This window comes from Lutjanus erythropterus, chromosome 13 (genome assembly GCF_056507025.1).
Source record: "Lutjanus erythropterus isolate fLutEry1 chromosome 13, fLutEry1.hap2, whole genome shotgun sequence".
In the NCBI taxonomy this organism is placed as follows: Eukaryota; Metazoa; Chordata; class Actinopteri; order Lutjaniformes; family Lutjanidae; genus Lutjanus; species Lutjanus erythropterus.
In genome coordinates this window covers 17,757,139-17,782,901 of record NC_139329.1, presented here as the reverse complement: position 1 = coordinate 17,782,901, position 25,763 = coordinate 17,757,139, and the positions used below count along the sequence as shown (strand labels likewise).

General features: G+C 42.2%; 1 protein-coding gene across 4 annotated transcripts in view; it reads right to left on the bottom strand.

Annotated features, from left to right (window-relative positions):
- Window positions 1-1,281: 1,281 nt before the first annotated feature.
- The window catches only part of LOC146316407 (genetic suppressor element 1-like), a 48,063-nt gene continuing 23,581 nt past the window's right edge, over window positions 1,282-25,763 (bottom strand). For 2 of the 4 annotated variants that reach the window (XM_084733992.1, XM_084733993.1), the window contains exons 2-16: window positions 19,820-19,999; window positions 17,054-17,253; window positions 12,819-12,985; window positions 12,516-12,722; window positions 11,867-12,022; window positions 10,829-11,121; window positions 9,216-9,534; window positions 8,298-8,860; window positions 8,038-8,150; window positions 6,554-6,833; window positions 5,431-5,544; window positions 4,956-5,336; window positions 3,689-3,988; window positions 2,564-2,667; window positions 1,282-2,004 (exon numbers count right to left, since the gene is read on the bottom strand). In XM_084733992.1, coding sequence (XP_084590118.1) covers window positions 1,867-2,004; window positions 2,564-2,667; window positions 3,689-3,988; window positions 4,956-5,336; window positions 5,431-5,544; window positions 6,554-6,833; window positions 8,038-8,150; window positions 8,298-8,860; window positions 9,216-9,534; window positions 10,829-11,121; window positions 11,867-12,022; window positions 12,516-12,722; window positions 12,819-12,985; window positions 17,054-17,253; window positions 19,820-19,999 — 3,515 coding nt within the window. In that variant the 3' untranslated portion in view covers window positions 1,282-1,866. Of the gene's footprint in view, window positions 2,005-2,563; window positions 2,668-3,688; window positions 3,989-4,955; window positions 5,337-5,430; window positions 5,545-6,553; window positions 6,834-8,037; window positions 8,151-8,297; window positions 8,861-9,215; window positions 9,535-10,828; window positions 11,122-11,866; window positions 12,023-12,515; window positions 12,723-12,818; window positions 12,986-17,053; window positions 17,254-19,819; window positions 20,000-22,450; window positions 22,582-25,763 lie in introns of those variants that run through there. The other 2 variants (XM_084733994.1, XM_084733991.1) reach the window with 2 other exon arrangements.

Genomic DNA, 25,763 nt, shown 5'->3' with positions numbered 1-25,763 from the left:
TAAGGTTGGACAATACGTCTAAAAGTTCTATAGTCACTCAAGTGATGCCAATTATCTAAGAACATGTGTAGACTGTTGTAAAAGGCCTTTTAAAAGAATCACACCTTTTATTCTCTTCAAGTTTTGTCAATATGTATAGGCATGTGGAGGGCTTAGGACGCAGACTCTGGGATAAACCATCTGAACTGTGGTTATGACAACTTAATAATATGAGACAAAGACAGATATTTGCCATGTCGTTGTCCATCCCTAGTGCATCTTGGTCAACCCTCCCAAACATTTTTGACATCACATAACATTTTTAAAATACAACTGTCCTAACATCCTTCATGTTCTAAACATTTTTTTATAATTCTGACCAGCAGCAATTTAAATTAAACATACAGTATGGCTTCCCACAAGAAATGGTTAAAACAATAAAACATACAAAATTCTTCATCTATAGCAAGTGACTTTACCAATGAGAAAACGTATTAAACCTCAAAAAACTTAATTTGCCATTATATAGATAATATCTTTTAGACGTTTCCTATCCTTTACCAGCACACAAACTGCTTCATCTGTCAGATACTGCGCTCCGTAGACACTACAACATTATACCACACAGAGGACGGTCAAGTATTTCCTCCAATTCCATTTCAAGTGCATCAAATCAAGTTTAAGGCCTGAGGTGTGCTTTGATTCCTTGACTCAATTTTCATTCTCTGAGTATTAACCAAATGACCACTGCATGCTTTCACTGGGTTACACCAACAAAGATTAATTTAATCTAAGATTAGTTCTGAGTAAATCCCAGATTTAAAATTAAGTGTATCTCTGTTTTCACGATTGAAAATTAATTTTCATTTAGCAAATCTGAGTTTATTGAAGTAACCCAATATTTTATTCAGTTTAATCAATGTGGAGATGCTTTCTTCCCCAAATTACAATAAATGAACTAATAAAGAAATACACCAAAAGTTAGTGAGCCTAGTTAGTCTAATGGCTCAGCAGAGAAACTAATCTCTTGCTGGCCAAATGAATGGAGCAATATAATCAAATAATATAATACTAAAAAATGAACAATAGCACAGTAAGGAAAGGAGACTGACTGCAACTGGCAGGCTGTTTTAAGGATCTACTGAAGAAAGAAGATGCACCATAAAATCATTTGACTTGTCTGTTCCTGAACTTTCTTCAAGGAACTTGATTATTCTGCTCAATCCATCTCAAAAAGGGAGCCATTTTAAAAGTTAATCCTCTTGAAAAACAAGTTTAAAGTTATACCGGATATATACTTTTCAAATTGCAGGTTTAAAGTTTTGGTGCAACAGAATCAAATTCAATCTAGTTTTAAAATTTAGTGCAACATAATTTAAAGATAAACTATGATTTAATCCAGTTTAAAAATGAATCCTTGTTGGTGCAACCCAGCTTTTAAGTCTCTTCTCATCGCTGTCCAGAAAGGCTACAGATTTGTGCTGTGTGATACATCTCATTAACGTGGATCAATACAGTTTATATGATATGAGCTAAATGGTGGAAAGTCCTTACAGCCATCTCAGGGACGTGTGGGAGTGGTTACCGTGACTCTGACGAAGATGCTGTTTGACCTACACAGTGATGTTACAATCAATGGGCAGAATGAGAGCGTGTGAATGCCCAGATATACGGTCGCCATGGTTTACAGTTACCATGGCAACGATGGCAGGTAATCGGTCGAATCTGAAACCAGCCAGGTAACGTGACTGACTGGCCAGAAGGGTAACAAGACAAGAATTGGCTCCTTCAAGTGCTTCAAGTGCAGAGACAGTGGTCTGGCTCCAGTCTGTCCTGTTCTTGTTACTATCCCGTCACTGTCAGAGGCGCATCCGTCGGTGTCAGAGGTCACCTCGGCGTGTGCCCGTTGACTTGTCCCCTGCCCCAGTGAATGTTGGGTAGTGTCAAACACCTCCTGAAGTGCTCGAGCTGGGCCTGCAGTCTCTCCCGCTCTTCTCTCACCTTCTGCCTCTGAGTCACCAGCTCCTGTGAAGTGAAGGACGGACGGACACGATTAAATACTTTGTGTGCTAACCTGCATCGCTTGCTGACAGAAGTGCAAACTCAGAATGGGAACGTTGACATTAAAAGCTTAAAAAAGTATGGGCTGCACAATATGGATTTTATTCAGCCAAAAACAATAACCTACAATTTCCTGCTTCTCATGGTTGATACAGATAAGATGACCAGTGATTTCAAATTTTTGCCTTTTAAAATTAAGTTCATATAACCTGTGCTTTAAGCACAGCTGTGGGTTAGAAAGGCTAACATGTTACAACAAAAACAAAGAACGGTTCTGACTCTTCAAATGTTCATTTATTCTGTCTAATAAAACAACATTCATCAAAAACTTCACTTTATAGAGCATCTCTCAAATGAATTTTTTATTAGTATTTGATTTCATAACTGAAATAATAAATTACATTTTCACATTATTTGCCGATTATTTATTGGTCCTGATATCTGTTCTGCATCCCTATTGAATAGTTTACAAATCTGTAAGACACAAATAGACAGGCATGCAGGTATGACCTCAGATACTTACCCCCATAGTGATGGAGAGCTGCTCTGCAGTTCTGGTCAGGTTGTAATTCTGTGCTTCAAGTCTTTTACACTGACCGTGAAGAACCTGTCTCTCTATACTAAATTCTGTACAGACAGAAAAAAACAAACAGCACAAACATTAATTATATAATGAATTATACTATCAATTCTAATAACCCTTTAACATAAATGACCTGAGAGTATAGTGTCGTAGGCTAATAACCACCCATGGTCAACAGAAATATCTGGGCCACTTAAAAGCGAGTTGTGCAGGATTTTCCCAAAAAACAGGCTTATCTCAACACAACCCACTAGAAATGTGTGGCAGTGCCTGCATCAGCAGACACCCCACACCCAACTGATTTTCTCACTATTTTGCTGAACTTGGTCTGCTTTACCAACCCAAAATGTCAATATTTGATATTCTTGGAATTAAACTCAACAATCAACTACAAAACTGATAGCAATATGGACACAAGGTGTATAAAATCTTATACCATCAAGGTCAGAACAACACTGTTGAGTCAATTTTCGCGAAATTAATATTGACTGTAAGTCCAAATTGAATCATGGAAAAAGATGACATCTCTATAATCATAACTGATTATCTTATTGATTATTTTTATTTTGCATCATTTTTGCATCACCTCCCAAAAATCGAGACCGATTTTAACCTAAATGGATGAGACAATAACACATAGAAAAGATAATTCCTTGCTGTAACAATCAGTGCATATCATGCACAACGTGCATTACAAGATGAAAACAATGTAAAAGACACAACAAAACAAAACAGAAGAGAAAGAGACACTAAGCTGAGGTTCAGTCGGCTTTGCACAGAAACAGTCAGTAGATATGTCCTTCAGAGGGCCACTTTTTACTTTTCGTACTTTGGGTGCATTTAAGAGCCTGTACTTTTCCACTTATACTTGAGTAAAGAAGTTGAATCAGTGTTCCCACTTTTACCAAAGCCTTTTTTTAGTATCTGTACTTCTACTTGAATAAAGAACATGTGTACTTGTCTCACCTCTGATTAAATCTCAGAAATAGTCATTCAGTGAAACCTTCCTGGTCAAATATGCTGTTTTGGGCTACATACATAAAAACAGATTTGACACTGACTCACCATCCAGGTACTCCTGGTAGGCCTCAAAAATAGCTTCGATACCCTGCCACTTCTTTGGAGCTTCTTCCATCTCCTCTTCTTCATCTTCCTCCTCCTGACCAGACTCTTCCTCCTCCTCATCAGACAGGTTTCCCCCCGGTCCTGGAGTGCCCCTGCTGGCTACAGGGGAGTGGAAGTGATGGCCGTTGATGTGTGTTTGCTGAGGCGTGTGGTTAAGATGTGAACTTTTCAGCTGAGAGATGCTGTGCGGCAATGAATGGTCGACCTTCATGCCGGCCTCAGGGATGCAATTTGAGACTCCTGAGAAGAAAAGAGTGAGACAAAAATGCAATGTTAGTCTTTGAAGTTATTTGTAGTGCAGTACCTCATAGGGATGGAATGATACCAAAAACTCAAGGTACTACATCTATATACTCTGAAGTCGATCAATCAGTTGGTGAACAGTTGACCCCATGACACTCTTTCAGTAACAGCCCCCTCATTTGCATATTAGGAAACAGAAATACACAAAGAAATGTAAAAAGAAAATACAGAAGTAAATAAGTATGAGGAAATAAATGAGGGGGGAATCGGGGGGAATAATACAGAAATAGAAATAAATGTAAAAAAATAAATTAATAGAAAATTAATAAATGAATACGTGAAATGGAAAAACAAGTAGGAAAGTATATAAACAGAGGTCAATAAATACAGACCAAATTAAAACAGAAGTATTAATACATTATTTTATAAATTAATTTATGCCTACATTTATTTTTTAGATTATATATATATATATTATTTTTGGTGCATTTCATTGCATATTCATTATTTTATTGACTCATCATTTATTTTTGATTTTTCCAGTGTTCCATAAAAAAGGCCATGGTAAAATATGTCGCACAATATTGATAAACAAAGAAAATGTCAAATTGAAAAATTCCCTTTATTAAATAATAAATCTTGTGTACAGCATTTTTTGTCTGTATAGAATTAGTCTTTCCTTCTAACTTAAAAGTGCTTCTGCTTTCCTTCTTTAATAAAATAAAACAAAACTAGCCAATCTTTGGAAATGAATGTTTGAATTGTGTATGTACAATTACAATCATTTTATAAAATAAAATAAAATAATATAATAATGTAATATTGTAGTAAATATTATCCAGACACAGCTACATGACAGACATTTTAATGGTTGTTGCACATAACGACCACTAGGTGGCAGCATGTCATCATTTTAAACCGAGCAAGCCTAATAGTCATGCACCCATGGGAGTGAGTGCCTAACCTTTGTTTTGCAGCGTGTTGTGTGTAGATTGCAGCACGGCCTGGTGGAAGTGCTGAGCGAAGGCCTCGGGTGTGAATCTCTCCAGGGGCCGACTCCGTCCGTTCTGCACAGGATTGAGCTCCTTTTTCTGGGGAGAAGCTGCAACGCCGTTCTGGAGGCCGTGGAGCTTCCTGTTTGGCTGAGCCTCCGTGAATTCAGCCTTTTCATGATGAAGGGCCAGGGGTGGAGGGATGCGGGCCATGTGGGTGTCCACAGAGGGTTTGAATGTGTCGTTATGGAGGAGATGCTTAGGCTTGTGCAGGTAGGGAGGGGAAGGGCTGGGAGAGTCTGGGTACAGATGTCCGTTTGATTGACACAGTGGAGGGGCTGATGAGGAGTCACCTAAAAATAGATTTGTACAGCTCCTTAGAAAGGGTTTTTGCAACTTTAAACATGCATATAAATGTGTCAGTGTGTGTGTGTGCGTTCACCTCACCAGTTGAGGGAGCAGGAGGACTGCTGCACGGAGGTAAAGGATTATATCTGAGTGTGTCTAACGTCACAGTCTTCCTCTGAATGGCCCTCAGCAGCTCCTCTGTCCTCTCCTTATCTACAGCGAAAAAGACAGAATGAGAACACCTGTCATTCATATTTGAAAATAGGACTTAAAATATTGACTGGCACAAGGAGCTGATGGAAAAAGGTCACCAGATGGGGGACTTGAAGTAATGTTTAGTACAACACCATCACAGACAGACTATGGACTGTGATGAACATGAAATTTAAAGGGATAGTTTGGATTAATATATGTGGGGTTCATATGAGGTACTTATCCTTAGTCGGTGTTTTACCTACAGTCAATGGCTCTCAATGTACTGTGGGTATTTTAACCACATAAATAAGGTCCACCCAAAAAAAGTATGCATCTTCTGTCACAATTTCTTTAATCTGACCAAGCACACAGGACATTAAGTCCTTCAGACGGCCAAGCTGAATACAGTCTTGAGGCAATTTTACAAATCTATCCATACAGCTGAAGGGGAGCTGTACTGTAGTAACATGTAGATCAACACAAAGTAGAACTGTTGTATAAAACACTTGTGTGTGATATTGCTTTAATGAAGTCCGGTACAGTCCATATTCCTTTTATGTGGAAGTTTATGGATCTTATAGTGCCTGGCAATGTTGTTGTTCTGTACCGCTCTTCTGAGTCAACAAACGATCTATTAAAGTGTTAAAGTGTTAAAAAAAACGCCCACATACAGTGTATATATGCATATGTTTCAAAGAACTTTCCAAAATCCATCTAAATATTTAATTTTGCCCATTTTTAAAATGTGTGTATCTACATTAAAAATGCACTAGTTTAACTATATTCTGACAGCCTGTGGTTTTAAATCTACCCTTGCTGGAGAAAGCAGAAAATCCTGCCTCAACCTCCTCTCCAGATTCACTCGAACTTTATTTTCTTCTCACCCCTCCTACACCCTCGGTAAATAATAAAACAGAGAAAGAAACTGCATGTTATGTTTTTCCGCGGGGACCACCACCAAAACAACTGTGAAGAGAGCAGAGTAGCACGTAGGATGTGTATATGTGGATATTAAACAGGTTGTTACCTCTCCTCTGCTGTGGGCTGACATGGGAGAGGTTGAACATAAGGAGGAAGTCCTTTTTCTCCTCCAGTTCGGGGGTGCTGTCCATCTGCTCAGCAGAGTACGGGGTGGTTAAGGGAGTTGTAGGTGCTGAAGGTGAAGAGGCCTTTCTCTTGCCCTGCACGGCTGGCGGAGAGAGGCTGCGCTCTCTCATCATCCTCCTCCTCTTCCTCCTCTTCCGTGCCAGAAGCTCATCGCGATGGGCCAGTGTGGTCAGACCACACACACGCAGGAAATTTACTTTCTTTGAAGAGAAATTTAAGCAGGTGAGAATCACTCTAACAAAACATTTTAAAGGAATAGTTCAGATTATTTGATGTGGGGTTGTATGAGGTCCATCTAAAAGAATCAATAGCAGTTAAAGTGTACATTATATTTATATTTGTCATTATATAAGCCAAATATCGCCCTTCCAAACCAGCCAAATTCCATAAACCAGTAACTTTACCTCACAGATACATCCAAACTATCCTTTTAAAACACCAGTCACACAATAACAAAAACAAACTAAGAGTTTGAGGCAGTGGTAGACCAGCAACTCCAACATTTTGCAAGGTAAAATGACTGATTTCACCTACAGAGTTTGCTTTGGAGAGAGCAATATTTGGCTTATATAATAACAGTTTCCTATCAGAACAGGCTGTCTGACAGCAAAGTAAAGAGCTGAAAATATATTCAATATAGCCTAAACTTGAGGCTAAAATACGTTCTGTTGCTGACCCTGTCCACAGCAGTTCATTGCTTAGCTTCCACACTGGTACTCCTCTCTGCTTCCCCAACTGGGGGCGGACCAGCTGCCATCTACTGCAGGTAATACACTGATAATTGCATGTTCAGTTTTTTGCCCTTATTCTGAAAAAGACAATATTTCTACTAAGCTGTTAACATGACAAATGAAAATGAATATTCTACTAACATTCCCGTTTACATGCAGCCATGCATACTTCAATTATGGAAAAGTGGAACAGCTGGAACCACTTGAGCCATTTTGTTTTTGTGTAAAAATAGATTTATTTTACTACACACGGACTTGTTTAACCATGTGAACACAGCCTCCATCTCTTATTCCCTCAACCATCTTCTTGAAAAGGTTGGCATTTGCTATTGTGCATATCCAAAAGCTTGTTGACATCAAAGTCGTACATAATATTTAAAAGTAGGTGTGTTTCTCCTTCCGACCAGAAATGTGGACTTTTCTTTTGTGTGTTCATCTCTTCACCAGCTTTGCAAACTAGCCAAAAAAATGCCACATTTACAATAAGGTCTAATTCAAAATATCCAGACAGAATATGCTATTTACACAACCAAATCAAATTCAGAAAATTGTCACATTCTGAGGAAAAGTGGAAAAACGTGGAAAAAATATCTCATACAACCCCACTTTAAACAATCCAAACTATGTCATTAAACCTTTCATGTATGTGTGAAGTGTGTCTGTGTTCATGCACCTCAGAGGATGTGTCCAGTTTGAGTGGAGGCTGCTCAGTCACTCTTTTCAAGTGGGCTTTCATCTCCTCCTCGTCACTCTCATCATATGACTCGTCCAGGTCGTAGTAATAACCTGGTAGGAGGAGAGCAAGAGAGAAATTATGTTTCGTCATAAAGAAATTGCAGCCTATGGGTTATTTTTAATGGTGCAAAGCAGCCATTCATTCCCTGTGGTCAACTCCTCTGCTCATAAATCTCCTCTTTCCACCTGCGTGCTCACCTCCCTCTCTGGCCTCCCTCCTCCTCTTCTCCTCCAGGTCCAGTTTGCTGAGCAGCCGGCGGTGCTGCTGAAGAACCTCATCATAAACCAGCATGCTGTCGGGCGGCTGACTCTGTCGCTCCCTCAGCAGAGACGGAGAGGCTGCCTGCCGCTGCCCGCTGAGCTCAGGAGGCATGCAGGATCTCTGATGGAGGTTATTGATGTGATGGCGGTGATAGAGGCCCTGGATGGCTCTGTCCTGCTCCGCTTTGTTCCAGGACCCTGGAACCTGGTACCTCTCTGTACCCTCCGCCCTCCTCCTGCCTCCATCTTCCAGCTTATCCCCCCAACTCAGGGGGGGTCTGTCAGCTCTGGTCAGACCCGGAGGTGGCCGACTTGGTGGCGTGGGAGGGTTGAGTTTTCTGCGGGAGTCTGTTGGGGTGTCAACAAGGGCGGCTGGGTTCCAGAGTGTAGTCGGAGGCGGAGGAGGATGATGGGGACCTTTGGGGGAGATAAGGGGAGGTGGAGCGCCAAGGCAAGGAGGTACATCTTTGCTGCCTGGGTTGTGATGGACTGAATTGTTTCTGTTGAGGAAAATCAAAAGCAGAATATAATTATATTTAGATTCAAAGTCTCACCACACTGAATGACACTGCAGGGGTATAAATCTTTTTCTAAAGCTTCAGTTACTCTTTATTTGAATGGGTGTACAAGACTGTCATTACACTGTTATAACCATGTCATGACACATGTCATAAACATGAAGGAGTCTTTCTGAATGTTTATGACTGTTGTCATTACGTGTCATTGGTCAATTATGTCATTTTAATGCAAAGTTGATATAGTTTGAGATTACTTTGTTATGACAACTTGACATTAATTACAACAATGCACATCCCTTCAAATAAAGTATTACGACTACTTCTCTGGTATCTTCACCTGTGGCCGTCTCTCCTTGGCTCCACCCCTTTCCCTGGTGACCTGATGCCCATCTCCAGCGGACCCTCCCTCTCCTGTCCTTGTCCTCGTTGCCGTGTTAACCACGCCGCCTCGCTTGCCCTCTGTGTCATCATGGTAGCTGCCAGAGGTCCATGGATGCCACCACCAGAAGCAGCGGCAGCATGATGCTTCCCCAAGTGAGAAGGCACCAGGCTGGGCACCGGGTGCGGGAGAGGCGCTCTGGACGAGTGAAGGCCAGGCTGCAGGGACAGAGGTTTGGGTGCTGAGAAGCCTGGGTGCTCCGAGTCCTTGGTTTTATCTGGAAGAACAGTGATGTTTTAGACACATGAATTACTACGTCTATGCAGACATTCAGATAAACAACAAAATAACCTCATCCTGTTCTATAATATTTACTCAGATATCATTCAGCATGTTACACTTTTGACAAGAGTGGATATGATGATGGATCACGAATTACATGATCGAGTTTTGGAGTATCATGGTTATGTTTTATGACTGTAAACACCATATCCTGGATAAGCCCTTAACCCAGTTTCGAGAAATATACCTAGAGTACTCCAATACAAACCAGGATACTGTAGGCATGTAAATACCTGATCCTGGTTTCTGAACATCCTTTGTTGGTACAGAACAGAGTGCTTGTGATGGAGAGAGATCAGGATACAACCAAACAGATGATCAAAAATCTGGATTCTGTTATAATAATGTATAAAGGAATATGAGGATATGTTCTATTTAAACATCAGATCAAAAGATAAGATCAAAACCAGGATAAAGCTCAAAATCAGGATACTCCTATGCATGTAAACACTGTCAATAGTGTGACTGTCATTCTGGTACGAGGAAAAGCACCCAAAAAAAAAACACAACACACATTATTCAATATTCAAGATCCAAATATAGAACACTTCATATACTGACTCACTAAGGTTAACTCAAAAATATTAATTTCACTGTCATAGAGGAGTAAAGAAGCCAGAAAATATTCAAATTTAGGAAGCTAAAAGGAGTAGGAGTATTTAGGAGTATTTGGATATTTTATCTTTAAAAAAATTACTCCAAACAATTAATCGATTATCAAAATAGATGCAGATTAATTAAATATTTGATTAATAATAGATTAATCATTGCAGCTCTAAGTGTTCATTGTTAGGTTTATTAGTTTGTCCAGCTGCTCCTCCCTTTGTTGTGCACAACTGATCGATTGATTGATTTAGACAAAAATGGAGAAATTTCCACCCAGTCAGGTATTTTTTCACATGACATGACAATGAAATGAAAACTGTGTGTGCCCTGTGCATGGTAGTATACTGTTCTGTATTTTAAAATTGTAATCCTACCAGCTATCCCCGTGTTCCATTAAATTCCCAAACTCAATCCAGATGGATAAACAGCACTACAAGTAAGTGGAAAAAATAAATATTGATTTGATTTTGTGGTGAACTGTCCCCTCAAAATTTTCTTTATTCTTGCTGCAAGACACAGAATGCCATTGCATGCAGTTTTGGTACCTGGTCCTCAATGTGCCTGTATGTGTGCAAACATACATGAGTGCACCTGTGTGTGCGTGCGTGTTGGTGTGTAGGTACCCAGTCTGTTCGGGGTCAGCCTCTCCCCCGGCCTGGCCCTGTCCTCTGGTGGTGCCCTCCGTGCCTGCAGCTCAGCCAGGTAGTGGCTCTCCACTGCTCTGACCATCTGCTGCTGTCTCTCCCTCTGCTGTCTCTCCTTCTGTCTGTCCAGCTCCCGTTCCCGCTCCCTCCCCCTCTCCTCCTCCCTCTCGCGCTCCCTCTCTCGCTCCAGCCCGGCCTCGCGCTCCCTTTCTTTCTCTCGTTCACGCTCTTGCTGTCTCTCTCGCTGGCGGAGCTCATTCTCCATCTGTAGCCTGTGGGGGAGGTTGACAAGTATGCACACACACACACACACACACACACACACACACACACACACAGGGGGAGAAGGTGAGAGATGCAACACCCAACATGAGGCAGATATTAACCACACACTGGTGAACCTCACACAAACATACACACACACTCGCAGAAACACACGCAAATATGCACACATACTCTCCACTTACCATGAGGAAAATAATCCATACACAGCATGACTGAGCAAGAGCAGATGAACACTTAATAGGTATCCACAGGAAAAGGACGTGCACACACACAACAGAACACATTCACCAGCAATCAATAGCACACAAACAAACCTACAGGATACGCAGGAGCCATTACAGAAGCAGACGATAAATACCTTCCATTTCAAACACAAACATTTCCCTCGTGCATTCTGCCACAGGGAAACAATGTGACACTGACAGAGGAGCTCAAAGTATTGAGAGAAAACGAGAGGGTAAAGAAAGACTTCCTCGTGTGCATGTGTGTGACATTTTGTGTGTGAAGTGGCTTGCATATGCATGTGTATGGGTGTGCAGCGTGTGTGTGTGTGAAGGGCAGTGTGTGATGAGTGTATAGGAGGCACTGTGGGGTGTGTGCTAAAAATATCACACACTCAGCAACCTGTGCCTACCCTGCAGAGAGAGATTACACAGCCCTGCAGACGGGGGGGGGGGGGGGGGGGGAAGAAAGAAAGAAAGACAAGACAGTGTGTGTGTGTGTGTGTGTTACCTCTCAGCCATTGCTGTGTGGTTCAGTTCTCCAGGGTAGCGGCCCCCAGGCAGGTGCAAGTGGAGGGCAGAGGGGTGAAGAGGGGGGAAGGCGCCTCCTGCAGGCACAGAGTAGAACTGCGACCGCAGAGCAGAAAGACACAGAGACTCCTCCATCCTGACAGGCAGACAGACAGACAGACAGACAGAGACAGACAGACAGAGGCAAACCAGTTAGACTATATAGCTGCACAGGCCAAATGTGGAAAAAATGACATGTTTACAGCTGGTAGTGTTGCCTTGGTAAAACCACAGAGCAGCATAACTTTAGCATTTGTTCATGGTGGTGGGAAGTACTTTTACTCAAGCAATGTACTTAAGTACAGTTTTGAATCAAATCTTTAAATTTACTTGTACTTTACTTTGTATTTCCATTTTGTGCTCCTTTATACTTCAACTGCACTATAAACTAAATCACTGTTTGAATAAAAGAAAGATCAAATTATTCAATATTTCCTCTCTCTCTCTCTCTCTCTCTATATATATATATATTTTACAGCTGCACCTTTTAATCAAAAAGAAACTTCTTCATGTCTTGTCTTGATTGGAATTCAAACAATAATTCTGTGTTTGAGATTTTCATGAGTCAGAGTTTCAGGTGGTGTTGTTACCTTGGTAAGGACAGCGGGTGGTGCAGGTAGGCAGGATGATAGTAAGCAGCAGCTGCTGCGGCGTGGGCAGCAGCAGCAGGGTCAAGACTCAGCGGTAGAGAGGTCAGTCGGAGGTCATCTGAGGTGGCAAAGGGCCGGAGCGCTCTCAGGTATTCCTCTGGGACGGCACCCGAGGGAACCACAGGGTGCATCTGCCCCGGCAAACTGCTGAACAAGTGCACACAGCATTAATCTATGTTGTTTCAGATGGGCTTGCATGATAATTTATATAAATTTTACTTTACGAGTATGTGTTGCACTTACCTAAGGCTCTGTATTCTGGGGTCTTGCATGACGGAGCTGGGGGTGAGGCCGAAGGGGTGAGCCAGTGGGTGAGGTGAAGGCGCAGGTGGAGTCCTCTTATCCTGTTGTGGCTGGGTGTTCTCAGCACCCACCCGCTCCCTACCGAGTCCCTGAACACTTGGCTCTACCTGACAGGGGTGAGAGCAGACATTACTATGTATATCCAGGGGCTTTGAGTTTGTGCAAGATTAAAACTGAGTGGAAAGAAGTTCGGGAAATGGAGGAGAGGGAAATATGAAGAAGAAGTGACTGGGTAAACCTCCACCTCCCCCCGGAGCAGCACCCAGAGGCTCAGCGGAGTGGAAAAGTGGGTCTGATATGTCATAACAGGTCAAGATCAAAGTGGAAAGATGATCCTAATATCTGGCCAACTGCTCTCTCCTTCCTCGCTCACTGTCTCTGTCTCTAAGAGCCTCCCACTCAAAGGGTTCGGTCACCACAAAGTTGCATTTGATCCTCAATTGATTACAGTAAAAATTCCAACCTTCAAATCACCACCATGACCGAAGCCAAAACAAATTACAAAAGGATGTGTTCCAGACTTGCCTATAAATTTACAGTAAATAGTGACACAGTTGGCAAGGATGAATTCCATGTGACTGTGATCTGGGGCTTGGATCTGTCCCAGTTTGCTTCATGTGTCACGTCACTGTTGTACTCACTATCAAAACAGTTCAACTAAAGATTAAACAAGACCAACCATCTACTCCCAGCCGTGCAAGACGACTTTGAATGGCACAGTGATCAGACAACTTTGAAAGTCATGTAGCGTGACCAAGGCATTAGGCACTGCGGTGCTTTTAACTACATGCTAATATGCTCACACTGACAGTCATGGTTTTGGGTTTTCAGTTTATTTGTTGTAGTTCCTGGTTTGTTTTGAAGTTCTCGTCTATCCTCTTTCTACCATTTTACCTCCTAGTTTAGTTAGTTACACCTGTCCCTGATTAGTCTCCCTGTGTATTTAGTCTGCGTGTTTTCCTCCTTTCTTTGTTAGTTCGTCTTCACCCTTTGCATCAAGCAGCCCAGTGTTTTCCCCAGTGCTTTCTTGTGTTTTGGATTTCTTCCTTGTGGTTTTGGACTTTCTTCTACTTCCTTTATTCTTTCTTTATATTATTTCTTTATTGGACTTTGGATTTTTTGCCTGCACTTTTATATTGTTTGCCTTTGGTTTGCTTATCTGATTGTGACCTGTGCCTGCTTGACCCTCCATAAGTCTTTGTACTTTGAGTTCATTAAATCTTTTGAACTGCACCTTCTGTCTCAATTTTGTATTTTGGGTCCATTCAGTTGTTTCTCCTGGTTACTTGACAATTGTTCTGGAGTTTAGCAGGTATAATGTTTACCATGTGCAGCATCTTTGTTTAGCATGTCAACATGCTAAAGTTTCCTCATTAGAACTCACCACTAAATACCGCTGATGGGAATGTTATTATTTTTGGATTTTTGGTCTTAAACAAAAGTTTGGGACAAATCTACAAAAGTTTGGGCCAATTCCTCCTCTGGGCACCATGACTGTTTGTACAAATTTAAGGAATTTACTTTTGATTGTAAATAAAGTCAACTGAAGCAATAAATTCCTCAGCACTGTTATATTGACCAAGAAAACTGAGTTCCCCTGCTCGTGGAGCTGTGCAGCAGTGCCTAACTGTACCAGGATGCATTGTGCATGAGCTTCTGATGCCCATGTTGCCGTAAATTACCAGACTAACTATGGCTATTACTTCTTTGGCCAAAACATAATGTTAAGTGACAACAGTACTCATCTAACATGGCCACTGGCTCCCCAGAGTTGCAGACTGGAAGCTGAACCCAAGCTGAAATAGCCTGTAGTAGTTCCTTTATTAATTTCTTCAGTTTCCTACAATAACCATCAACACTGAATGGACATCTACATGAACAGTGCCAGAATGTCCCTTTAATGACAAATCATCCCATAGCTATTTTTCAGTTTGGATCAAAAGGGTGGACTGACCAACATACTGACATCACAGAGCCACACTAACTTAGTGTTAACAATGCAGCGTAAAAAGTCTTTGTGCTCCCTGATGTTTTCAGTATAGAGGAAATATCTGCCAGGAAATCTCTGACATTAGTAGGTTAATGAGAAGAAGGCATATGTGTCAACTATAATGTTTCAAATGTTGTTGCTACAGCAACAGAGGACATCAGACAGACCACGGACAAACCACAAACAAATGACCTCTCCCAGCAACACCCGATCTGCTACCTTAGGTTTGTACGACACTTGACTTGCAGTGAAATATCAGTGCTTTGAATATGTTTGAATAGTTTTGAATGTGTCACCCATGGAAAGCAGATTCAAACCAGTGGTGAATCGTCTCTCCCCCCCTCTGCGTCTCTATCATTCAGCGATCAGGAGAGCAGACAACACACGGAGGTGCTGGAGAGCAGCCATCACATTCCTTGACCTTTGACCCTGCAGACGGCCAACGGCCTTCACAGATGCACCAATAAACACACACAAACACCCTGTTTCTTTTGCGTAAATCGTTCTGTTCGCTGTCTTTCTCTGTTCCAGGACAAGCCGCACACAGAAAGGACAAATACTGAATCTACGCAAAGCTTCTCTATCGCTCCCCTGCTCATTCTTACTCTCCCTCCCCTCATTTCTTTACATCCTATTCTTTATTTTCCTGCCTCCCTCCTTCTCTGTGAATGTCTGAATGGGAGCCCCGGGCAGGCAGAGCCACAGAGTGGTCTTTGTGAAGGGGGAGAAAGGCAGCTCTGATCCAGGGGGAAGTGGCTACTGTGGGGGCTAACCCCTGCATTGTGTGAGGGGCCTGGTTCCTCGCCCCACCTTAAGTTCACTCACACACCCACAAGCAAACACATCCACACACACACACACACGCACACACACACACACAGGTCCCTCTTCACATCCTAAGCCTTTTGTGGTGAAGGGTCAAGTACACACACACACACACACACACACACATACACACACACACAGACACACAAACACTGCAGGAAGCTGAACACAATAGGTGCCAGTCTCTGCAGCCTCCAGTGTTTCTTTACAAACCCCTCATGTGTTGCTGAAAAAGACATGGACTGATTAGCGAGAGGAAGAGGGGGTGAGGCTGAGGGGTGAAAGAATGAGACAAGACAGAGAAAGAGAGAGCTGGAGGGGAGAGGATGAAAGGAAGAAGTGGAGGGATGGCTGGTTTTGACAGTTTGATGTTGACAAGCACTGGGACTATTTCTTTAATGGATGGAGCAGGAACAGGACGCATAAAGTAGACAGAAAGAGACAGACGACTCATCTGCGCTAAGAGAAAGCATGAGAGACGAGAGGGGAGAAACCAGCAAGACAGTAGAACAGAAAGTACAGATACACAGAGCAAGGACAGCACATGTCTTGTCTCAAACTTATCTGGCAACAGTTTGATCAACAGTACTGGAAGTAAGTCACCACAAAGTATCTCACTAGGGTACCAAATTTCTTTTTGTTCTTACAACTAACGTAACACATTCGTTTTAAACTTAAGGTACTAGTTATTTAGTTACTTTTTAAATAAGCAACCCATTACTGTTACTGTATTTCCACCACTGCAACTACCGCCACCTGCACCTGTCACAGGATAAGTAGACTCACAAGTCAGTCTCTAAACGCCTCGCTGAGGACAGTCTCCCAGCTTTCGTTGCTACAGCTGGGTGGAAACAATCAGAGAATAAGGGGCGTAGGTCTATTAGCAGCCATTCTCACCATCATTCAAGCAAATATTTTGCAATTAGAGATCCCCAGACGATCAGTAGAAAGCGAGACCTCCGATTAGTATCATGAGGTCTGAGGGTGACATTTGAGACAGAGGACAGACACAACCTTCTGTCTTCAGAGACCAAAGTAAAGCACCTGTGTGCGATGTCTCCCAAGTGCTGGAATGGCTTTGCTATGCCATCACTGAGGGAGTACTATCAGCAGTAATAAAAGTACCAAAAGTGAGCAGTACTAAATACTGCTTTAATTACATACTGAAAGATGATGAACTGTACTTTAGTGTTGTCACAGCACTCTAATCTAACCAGTTTACTCAGAAGGTAATGTGACGTAACTAGTTACTTTTTAATATATATGTTCAATGTCAATTCTTCTTTCTTCATTGTTGAACAACCACTATTGCCAATGAAAATGTATTTAATGTGTAAATGTTACGAATGAAGCATCCTACCTGTCGTCCGTCGGCCCTCCACAGGCCGTTGCTGGTCTTGGTGGGGGCAATGGTGACTACCGGAGGGGTGCTGGGGACACCGTGGCCCCTGGTCTGTCCCAGGAGGGGCCCTAATGAGCCCCGCTTAGGTGTAGTGACCGGCGAGCTGTGGCTGGTGGCCGGGGAAGAAACTGGAGACGACTCACCGCTGACGGCAGAACCTGTGGCGGGGAAAGACAGGGGTTAATGACAGCAGGAGAGGCAGGAATAAACTGCATCTATCAGACGAGCGGCTCATCAGATTAAAAAGATTTTAGGATCAAACAATCCCTCCGTGACATAATACAGATGGTACATGCAAAAGAAAAACTAACTTTTCTGTCAGTGCGCTGGCCTGCGACGAGGTAAACAGTGATTCAATCATTTTGATGAAAAGCACTCCGGCAAGATGTCACACAAATAAAAGAAAGTGTAAAAAGATACACAAGGCAGAAGAGAAGAGGAAGATGAAAGTTGCGTGTGACGCTGATGAAAAAAGACAAAAATCTGATAAAGAGAGAACGAAAGAAGGATGTCATAAATGAATGTGTTAAAAAGATGCTTGGGTGTGACACACACGGCGAAGGGGGTGGTGTTAAATGTGATAAAGAGAAAGTGTGTGCGTGTTGTCTGTAGCACTCACTCCACCATTACTCTATTACTGTAACGCTCACTAATCTGTAGACACACACACACACACACACACACACACAGAAACACAAACACATTCAGAGACGGAGAAGGAGGAAATCATAATGAGATGGAGGGAAGGTGGGAACGAATGGGCCTGAGAAGGGCCTGAAGTTGGAGAAAGAGCTACAGGGAGAGAGAAAACGACGTGATGATAGAAAGACGGAGAGAGCTTGTTATAATTGACTGTAATTAGATTCTCATTATCAGGAGATGAATGGAAACGGATGAAGGAAGAGGCAGAGAGGGAGAGGTCAGAACAGGTCAGCTCTTATTCAACACCTTCATTAGGACACCAATGAGCTGAGTGAGTGAGGACACACACACACACACACACACACACACACACACACAACCAAAGAGTTACCAGGCAGTAAAATGTTTCACATTAATCCACAAAACACAACCTTGGACTATGAAATGATACTTACACAGTCACTTGTACTGTGTTGCAGCACACTGTACAATTTTAGGTCATCAGTACCTTGTAGTACCTTGTTCATATCTTAATGGAACAGTTCAATATTTTGGGAAATATACTTATTGATCTCATGTAGGGGCTTCACTTCACAGAATGAAAAAAGAGTCAAAACCACTAGTCGACAATGATGCACATTGTTGTTCAGTTGTGGTCAGCCACGTTAAAAAACAGAAATGAAGATATTTAGAGAAGGAAAGGCTACTGCTAACCCTTCAAGAGAGCAGTTCCCCAAGTTGGTTCTGCCTACTGTAATTAACCCTTTACTGTTTGTATTTGAGACCTTTTTTGACAAGAATTACTCATTGTTGTTGGGTAGAAAAATATATATCCCACACCTAGTAAAATACTTTTTGGAAGAGGATGATGACTACTAAAATGCTCTTCCCTCATGTCTGCACATAAATATGCTTAGCTTAGCTTAGCATTAAGACTGGAAACAGCTAGTCCTGGCCAGCACCTCAAAAGCTCACTGATTAACATGTTATATTTTATTTAATCCGTACAAGAACCAAAGTGTGAAAATGACAAACTGCAGGTTTACAAGGACATAATCTTATTTGCTCTTCTCTATACAAAATGAAAATAAGTCATTAAAGCAGGGTTTTCCAAAGTGGAGTGTGTGGACAATGTGGGGTGAGCCAGCTGCTTCTAGCAGGGACATGAGAGGAAAAATGTAGCAGCAGTGTAATGGGTGTAAATTTTGAATTACTATTACTGCTCAGCAAGTGAGGGGAGTAAAGAATTATATGCACCAGGATTACGTTATCTGGATAGAAAAAAGGTAACTGTATTCCATTACAGTTACAGATAAAAAGATGCAATCGGATTACAGACACATTTAGTAAAAAGGGGCATTATTAGTTGGTGAAAATGTCATAATGTTTTGTCTTTAAATCAATCAATAAATAGATTAACAATGAACGTAAAACACAGCTGCGATAATAAATTGATTGTTAATTGACTATTAAATTAATAAAATAATCGATTAATCATTTGGAGTCATTTTTTAAAGAAAAAAGTCAAAATTCTCTGACAGTAAACTCTGACATCTGAGGATATTATCTGGGCCTCATTTTCCACCATTTTCTGACATTTTATGGGCCAAACAACTAATCAATTAATGGAGAAATCATTGTCGGTCATAAACACTATAACAGGCAGAACAATTTCACCATATTTTACTTTGAGGTAAAAGGTAACAGGAAGTAATCAAGTTGTATTACTTCTGTATTGTTATACTTGGCTTTTTAACAAGTAATTAGTAACTATATCAGCTATACATGGGCTATGGTTGTTTTTTTTAAAGGTGTGGGAGATTGTCGGTGCATTAAGATGGTCAGAATGTTGAAGGAGGGTGCAAGGGTTAAAAAAATAGGAACTGCTGCATTAAAAATGTTGAGCTGGATACCAGCAGTAAAAGAAGATGTTTTGGGTGTGACCAACAAAGAACAGTTTGCTGTACCTGTGTGTGTGCGTGTGTGTGTGTGTGCATGTGTTCAGGAGCATGATGTTAGATCTTCAGGGCTTGAAGCCTGGTCTGGAGCTCTGGCTTATTAAGAGGTTAGATCACCGCTCACCTCTGGGATCCTCGGCCTGTTTGGCCAGTTTACGCAGGGCAGCAGCGAATCCGGAGTTTGCAGATTGGGCAACTGCGTTCCCATTGGTTAGTGGGCTGAGGGGACTGACAGTAGCCGTGGTGCGAGTTGCCGTGGAGATCATTCCTAATGATGGTGATTTATTGGACTCATGGTTCATACCTGAGGAGAAGAGTGGGAAGAAATGTGTGAGGAGTTTTGATTTAAGGAGAAATTGTGCCATGAAGTTTCTTGTTGTCTCGAAATACAGTAAAGCACTGATGATCCAGTTAGCAGAAAGTGTTCAATGCTTTTTTCAGCTGAAGAATTCAATGACACCATCTTTCTAAAAAGAGGAAATTTAGCTTTGTATTATTTTGTAAGAAAAGAAATCCGTTTTTTGAACACAGTTGGTATCCATTCATAGTGATGAATGAAACTCATCGTATACAAGTGCTCAAGGAGAATAGACAAGTGTGTGTGTGTGTGAGTGTGTGTCTGCCTTTGTGTCTGGACATCATAGTGAGCGCATACGCGTGGGTCAGCTCCACTACAGACAGTGGAGGGAGTAGAGCTGTGTCAAATAGAGCGGTGACCCTAATAGCAAATCACACACATGAGCGCACACATGTCCATTTCCTCGAGGGAGCCAGTCAACACATCTTAAGACACTCGGGGGCGTCTACACGCAAACATTATTAAACAGTATCACTGCAGTTTAACACCCTCACAGATGGAAGCATGTATACACACCAGTAAACACACACATACAGATAACTAGCAAACCTATTGATTGTCTGAGCAGGGGGGACACACTTGGAGCAAACGTGGTTAGACTAACCTTTGTCTTCTCCCTCTCCCCTCTTACTGACCCACTAATGGTAATTACAGCTGGAATTAGCCAGCAGCCCCCCTGCGTGCTACAGCAATGACCTCATTACCACCACAACACACACACACACACACACACACACACCTTTCAAACATGCATGCACACTCACGAGAAGAACAAACAAACAGCCACAGCAGTAAGCACACACATGAAAAAATCATCTCAGTACTGGATTTTAAAGAAAGAATAGAGGGTGGTCAGATCTCAAGAGTTTGTCCACTGAAAGTGAATCTCGTGTTCACAGATTAGACGTTTACTCTACCGTCTGCCTGCCAACTTTCACACGTGTGAGCAGAAACAGGCAGAGGAAGCTGTCAAGCAATGAACAGTGAGAGAAGAAGATATATGAAGGGCGAAAGTGAGAGTTAACAAAGACCAAATCTTGACTTTGTAGGTGAACATGAAGCGGAGACTGACAGAGGTTGTTATATGAAATCATGTAGACCGTCAGAGAATCATATTAGTTCATTTCTTCTGCAGGTTTTGAAAATTTTCCATTACAGCTACTTGTGTTAATTTTAGAGCCCCCTGTGGACAAAAGTAATGTTTCCACCACAATAACCACAAAATTTAATGTCAAAAATAAAATTATGTAAATAAAAATCTCCTCCTGCTTCTTTTAAACTAGCTAATATACTATTCACTGTAACTTCACCTGGGAAATTGTAAACACAGGCTCATTTTATCTGATTTCAAGGAGACTCTGACCCAGTGACACGGATCTTTGTTTGTATCACAATATCACGATACAGTGCTTTTAAGAATCAGTACAGTACCACAATATCCTGACACTCAAGTGTACTAATGTTTTCTTACACCCCTTACTTGAAGAAGTCACTTTGGTTTCTAGGAAATTGCGATGAACATTTTCACAATTTTTTGACATTTTGTAGACTAAGACATTAATCAATAAATTGTGAATACAACTGGCAGATCAATCGATAATGAAAAAACTGTTAGTTGCAGCTCTAAAAAAGTTTTGAACAAGCCATTCCAGGTTTTACGACCCTGCAAGTTGACGAAAGACCCCGTCTCCTCAGCTTGTTACAAGCAGCTACAAAACAACAGAGTCAGCTAAGAAATAACCTGTCAACCTACATCTGATGTGTGTAATGTGTACGATAATAACACATGCAGCTTCTGATATGTATGATAGAGTGCACACAAGATGTATGCTTTTCTTAAATGCTCACTGTTCTTTTCTAATATAACCTGTTTCTAGTGTACTTTTCTTCATGTCTTTGGCTGCACACTTATGTATTTACATGTCACGTCAATAAGGAAAATTGAAATTGAGACAGACAGAAAGGGAAAGAGAGATGAAGAGAGTAAAAGCTCAGATCCTGACAGGCTGTGTGTGTGTGTGTGTGTGTGTGTGTGTGTGTGTGTGTGTGTGTGTGTGTGTGTGTGTGTGTATCTCTGTCTCTGCTGAGCCCAGCAGTCAAGGGAGAGATGATAAGACAGTTTCTATCGACTCTTTCTCTTCCTCCCTCCTCTGTACTCCCTCCTTCCTTCCCATCTCTCCTCTTTCTCTCGTTTATCTCAGCACACTGGAGCTTATTTAACAAAAGCCAACACACATAATCTCCTCTTCTGTTTCTTGCTTTCTTTCTTCCCCTTTTTTCCTCCTCTACAATCTTTTCTCACAGGCTGTTTCCTCTGATATTTATCCATGTCATTCACAAACACATACTAACATATGCATGTGCACATAATTCAAACATGCAAACAGACACACTCACCCTCCTCCCGCACACTGTTCTCCTCTTGCTCGTCGTCTTTCTGCTCCTCTCTGAGACTCTCTTTCTCTCTCTCCCTCTCAGCCTTGCAGCTGCTACGTGGTCACGTGACCTCTTTTCTATCCACTCCCCCCTCCTCCTCCTTCCCCTCTCCATCCACCGCCACCCCCCTCCTCCTTCTTCCCTCCCTCTCCATCTATCACCCTCTACATCCAACCTCCTCCTCCTCCTCCTCCTCTCTTCTCCCTTCTCTGTCACTCTTTTTATCCTTCTCTCCTTAGCTGTCCCTTCTCTCCCTCTCAAACTGTGCTCTCTTGTCGTTTTCTTTTCTCTCTTCATTCTTCATCCCTCCTCCTTTTGGCTCACACTCTCGGGAGGGTGGAGGGTGGGTGGTGGTGGTGGTTGGGGGGGTGGGGGGGTTGAAAGAGGAGGAGGAGGGGGGGGGGTTTATGGTGATGGCGGGGAGGGTGGGTGTGTGGTTTTGAGCTCAGTGTGTGTGTGTGTGTTAACCCTCCATCCATCACTCTGTCTCCCTGCTAGTCAGCTCTGTCTGCTTTGGGGACAGGGGTGAGGTGGAGGTGGGGGAGGGGAGGTTTCTGACAGTGACCTCTCACCCTTCACCTCTGACCCCTCGCTGCCCCGGACAGCAGGGGGCTGCAGGGTGAAACAGACAACAGCCCTAAATACAAATTAAGACATTTAACTCTGTTAAAAGGAAGCTTTATTAAAAGTGATGAATGAAGGGACAGACATACGGCGGAGGCTGTGATGTACGCTGCACCCAGGGAAAAAACTGTTGGGTGGATACAGAACATGTCAGACTCAGCTTCACTTCTCTGCTGAAACTGAAAGTGTTGTCAAAAATATCCAGAAATACTAAATGCTGAATTTTTGAAATTGTTTCAGTACTCTTTCACGGTATTGATACTCCATTACCAGGTGCACTTTCTCGCTCTTTTCTCTTTGACAGTGAGTTGCCAAACACTGCTGCAGTGCCTACATAGTCCCACCTCCTCTCACTTACCCATAGTGTTGTCCTCCTTTCATCACTCATCTCATCTGCCAGTACATCCACGTAAACTTTGCACACTGGTCCTTTAATCTCAAACAACAGCTAAAGATGGGTTTGAACTGCATGAAGTAAATTTTAGAGGAGTCGTGGCTGCATACAAAGGCGATGGACAGACACTAGAGAAATGAACAGATACGAAGTACAAGTTAAGGCAAAAATGCCCACGCAAGTTCAAGATGTTTCAATTTTAGAGGCTGAATGACTTTTCTTCATGAACGAATAAAGGCAAGAGGAAAACAAGATAGGCCTGAAGAAAAATAACAGAAAGAACTGTTGCTGATCTAAAAACTTACCAGACTCTCTGGTAAGTTTTGAGAACCGTCTGAGGTGTCAAACAAACACACACAGCCACACTTCACTCACAAGGTCAGGGTGTAAGTTTGTAGCTAGCTAACAGCTACAGCTGATGACTGTGTACAGCTGGTCTATTGGCTGTTTGGGGTGAATAAAAAAAAATGCAAAAACACTTGAATTTTGACAAGTAAAATGAGGTGAAATATTTGGTTTTACATAAAGTCAAAGGACCTTCTGGCTTAACTCTCCCAGCTGTCAACAGTGCTTTGAACTGATTGTGGGCAAATTCATGTTGACACGCAGTTAGAATACCAGCATTTATTATGAAATTGATCATTCTAGCATGTGATAAGTTCTAAACATGCAAAATAGCTACACAGATACAGCTTCAGCATGTCAGCATTAACCTCAAAGTACAACTAATTAGTAACCTCCAGGGCTGAAAAACAAAGCCAAAGTGCCAAAATCTGTAGTTCCTCAAATGGCCACGTTATGCCCACTTTGAGTCACAGGTGGATGCAGTCACAGGTGGCTAGCATCTAGGACGCTGCTTCATTTGGCCACCTCAGCTCCATTCTCGTTCCACCACTTTGCCCATTTTTGGATTAGCTGGTATAGTTAGCAGATTCAGGAAATACCTGGATGGTGACGGCCATAGCCACCGCACTGAGTTTCACAACAATTCTTCAGAACCCTGCATCCACTATTTATTATACTGTCTATGGTTTTAAGGTATCCCATCAGGGGAAAAGTGCTGAACAAGTGTAAAATTTGACCCACTGGTGGCACTAAAAGAAAAGTCAGGGAAAAGTCAGGGAAAAGTCATAACAATTCATCCTCTGGGAACCAATAATGTTTGTATCAAAGTTCTTTGCAAATCATCCAGTTATCAATGAATTTTTATTCAGTCTGGACCAAATTGTTGGACCAACTGACCATTGGTGCAGTGACCAACACTCTTGTCCTCACGCTCTCAACCTGCCGTGGCTGAGAATATTCCAACGTATGCCACACAAACTAATAATAAAACTACCCCGGGCTTTGCTAAAAATGGAAATGACACCCAGGTGTAACTCCGTTCATCCACACACAAACACACCTTTATGCACAATCACAGTCTCATCAGCATGATGTCAGTGATATAGGACATGTTGAGGCCTGTGTCTTTGACACCGTTCTCACTCTCTCTCTTTCTAACACACACACAAAAACAGGCAAACACCCACCGCACACACACAGGGGGACGGTGAGGACAGCGGGGGGGGGGGGGGGGGGGGGACCTGCTCTGCCCTGTCAGCTCATTAAAAAAACACAATGTCTGTGTGTGTGTTTGTGTTTGTGTGTGTGTGTGTGTGTGTGTGTGTGTGTGTGTGTGTGTGTGTGTAAGAAGGGATGGGTCATTAAAGTGGGAGAAGAGGTTGTAACACACTACCTACTCATTAACCTTCATCACACTGGCATGTCTGAGTGTGTGTGTGTGTTCTTGTGTCAGCTACTATGTTAACACTTAAATTGACTATGTTCATTTGTGTTTACGAACATTAGACCAATAATGAGTGTGTGTGCACACACACACACACACAGTCTCATAACACAAAATACACTCTATTTAAGTTTTAAGACATTATTATTTGGGCTCCTACAGCTGATACTAATCGCAACAACAGCTACTGTTGCTGTTACAATAGCTGGCAGACTTTTTCAAATTCCTCTGACAAGCACACACACACACACACAGACGGAGGGAGAAAAGAAAGAGAGGGAGAGGAAAAGTAGCCAAATGTTTTACAGCCTCTTAAACTTGTCTGTAATAGCAGTCAGAGTGGCGTCAACACAGCAGTCTCCAGGGTTACTCCAGGGGCTGCTAAATGGCTTTACTAGCTCCAGTCACTCTGCAGCTCGCACAGAAACACTTAACACTTCCTTACAATCCATAAACAACGAACACAC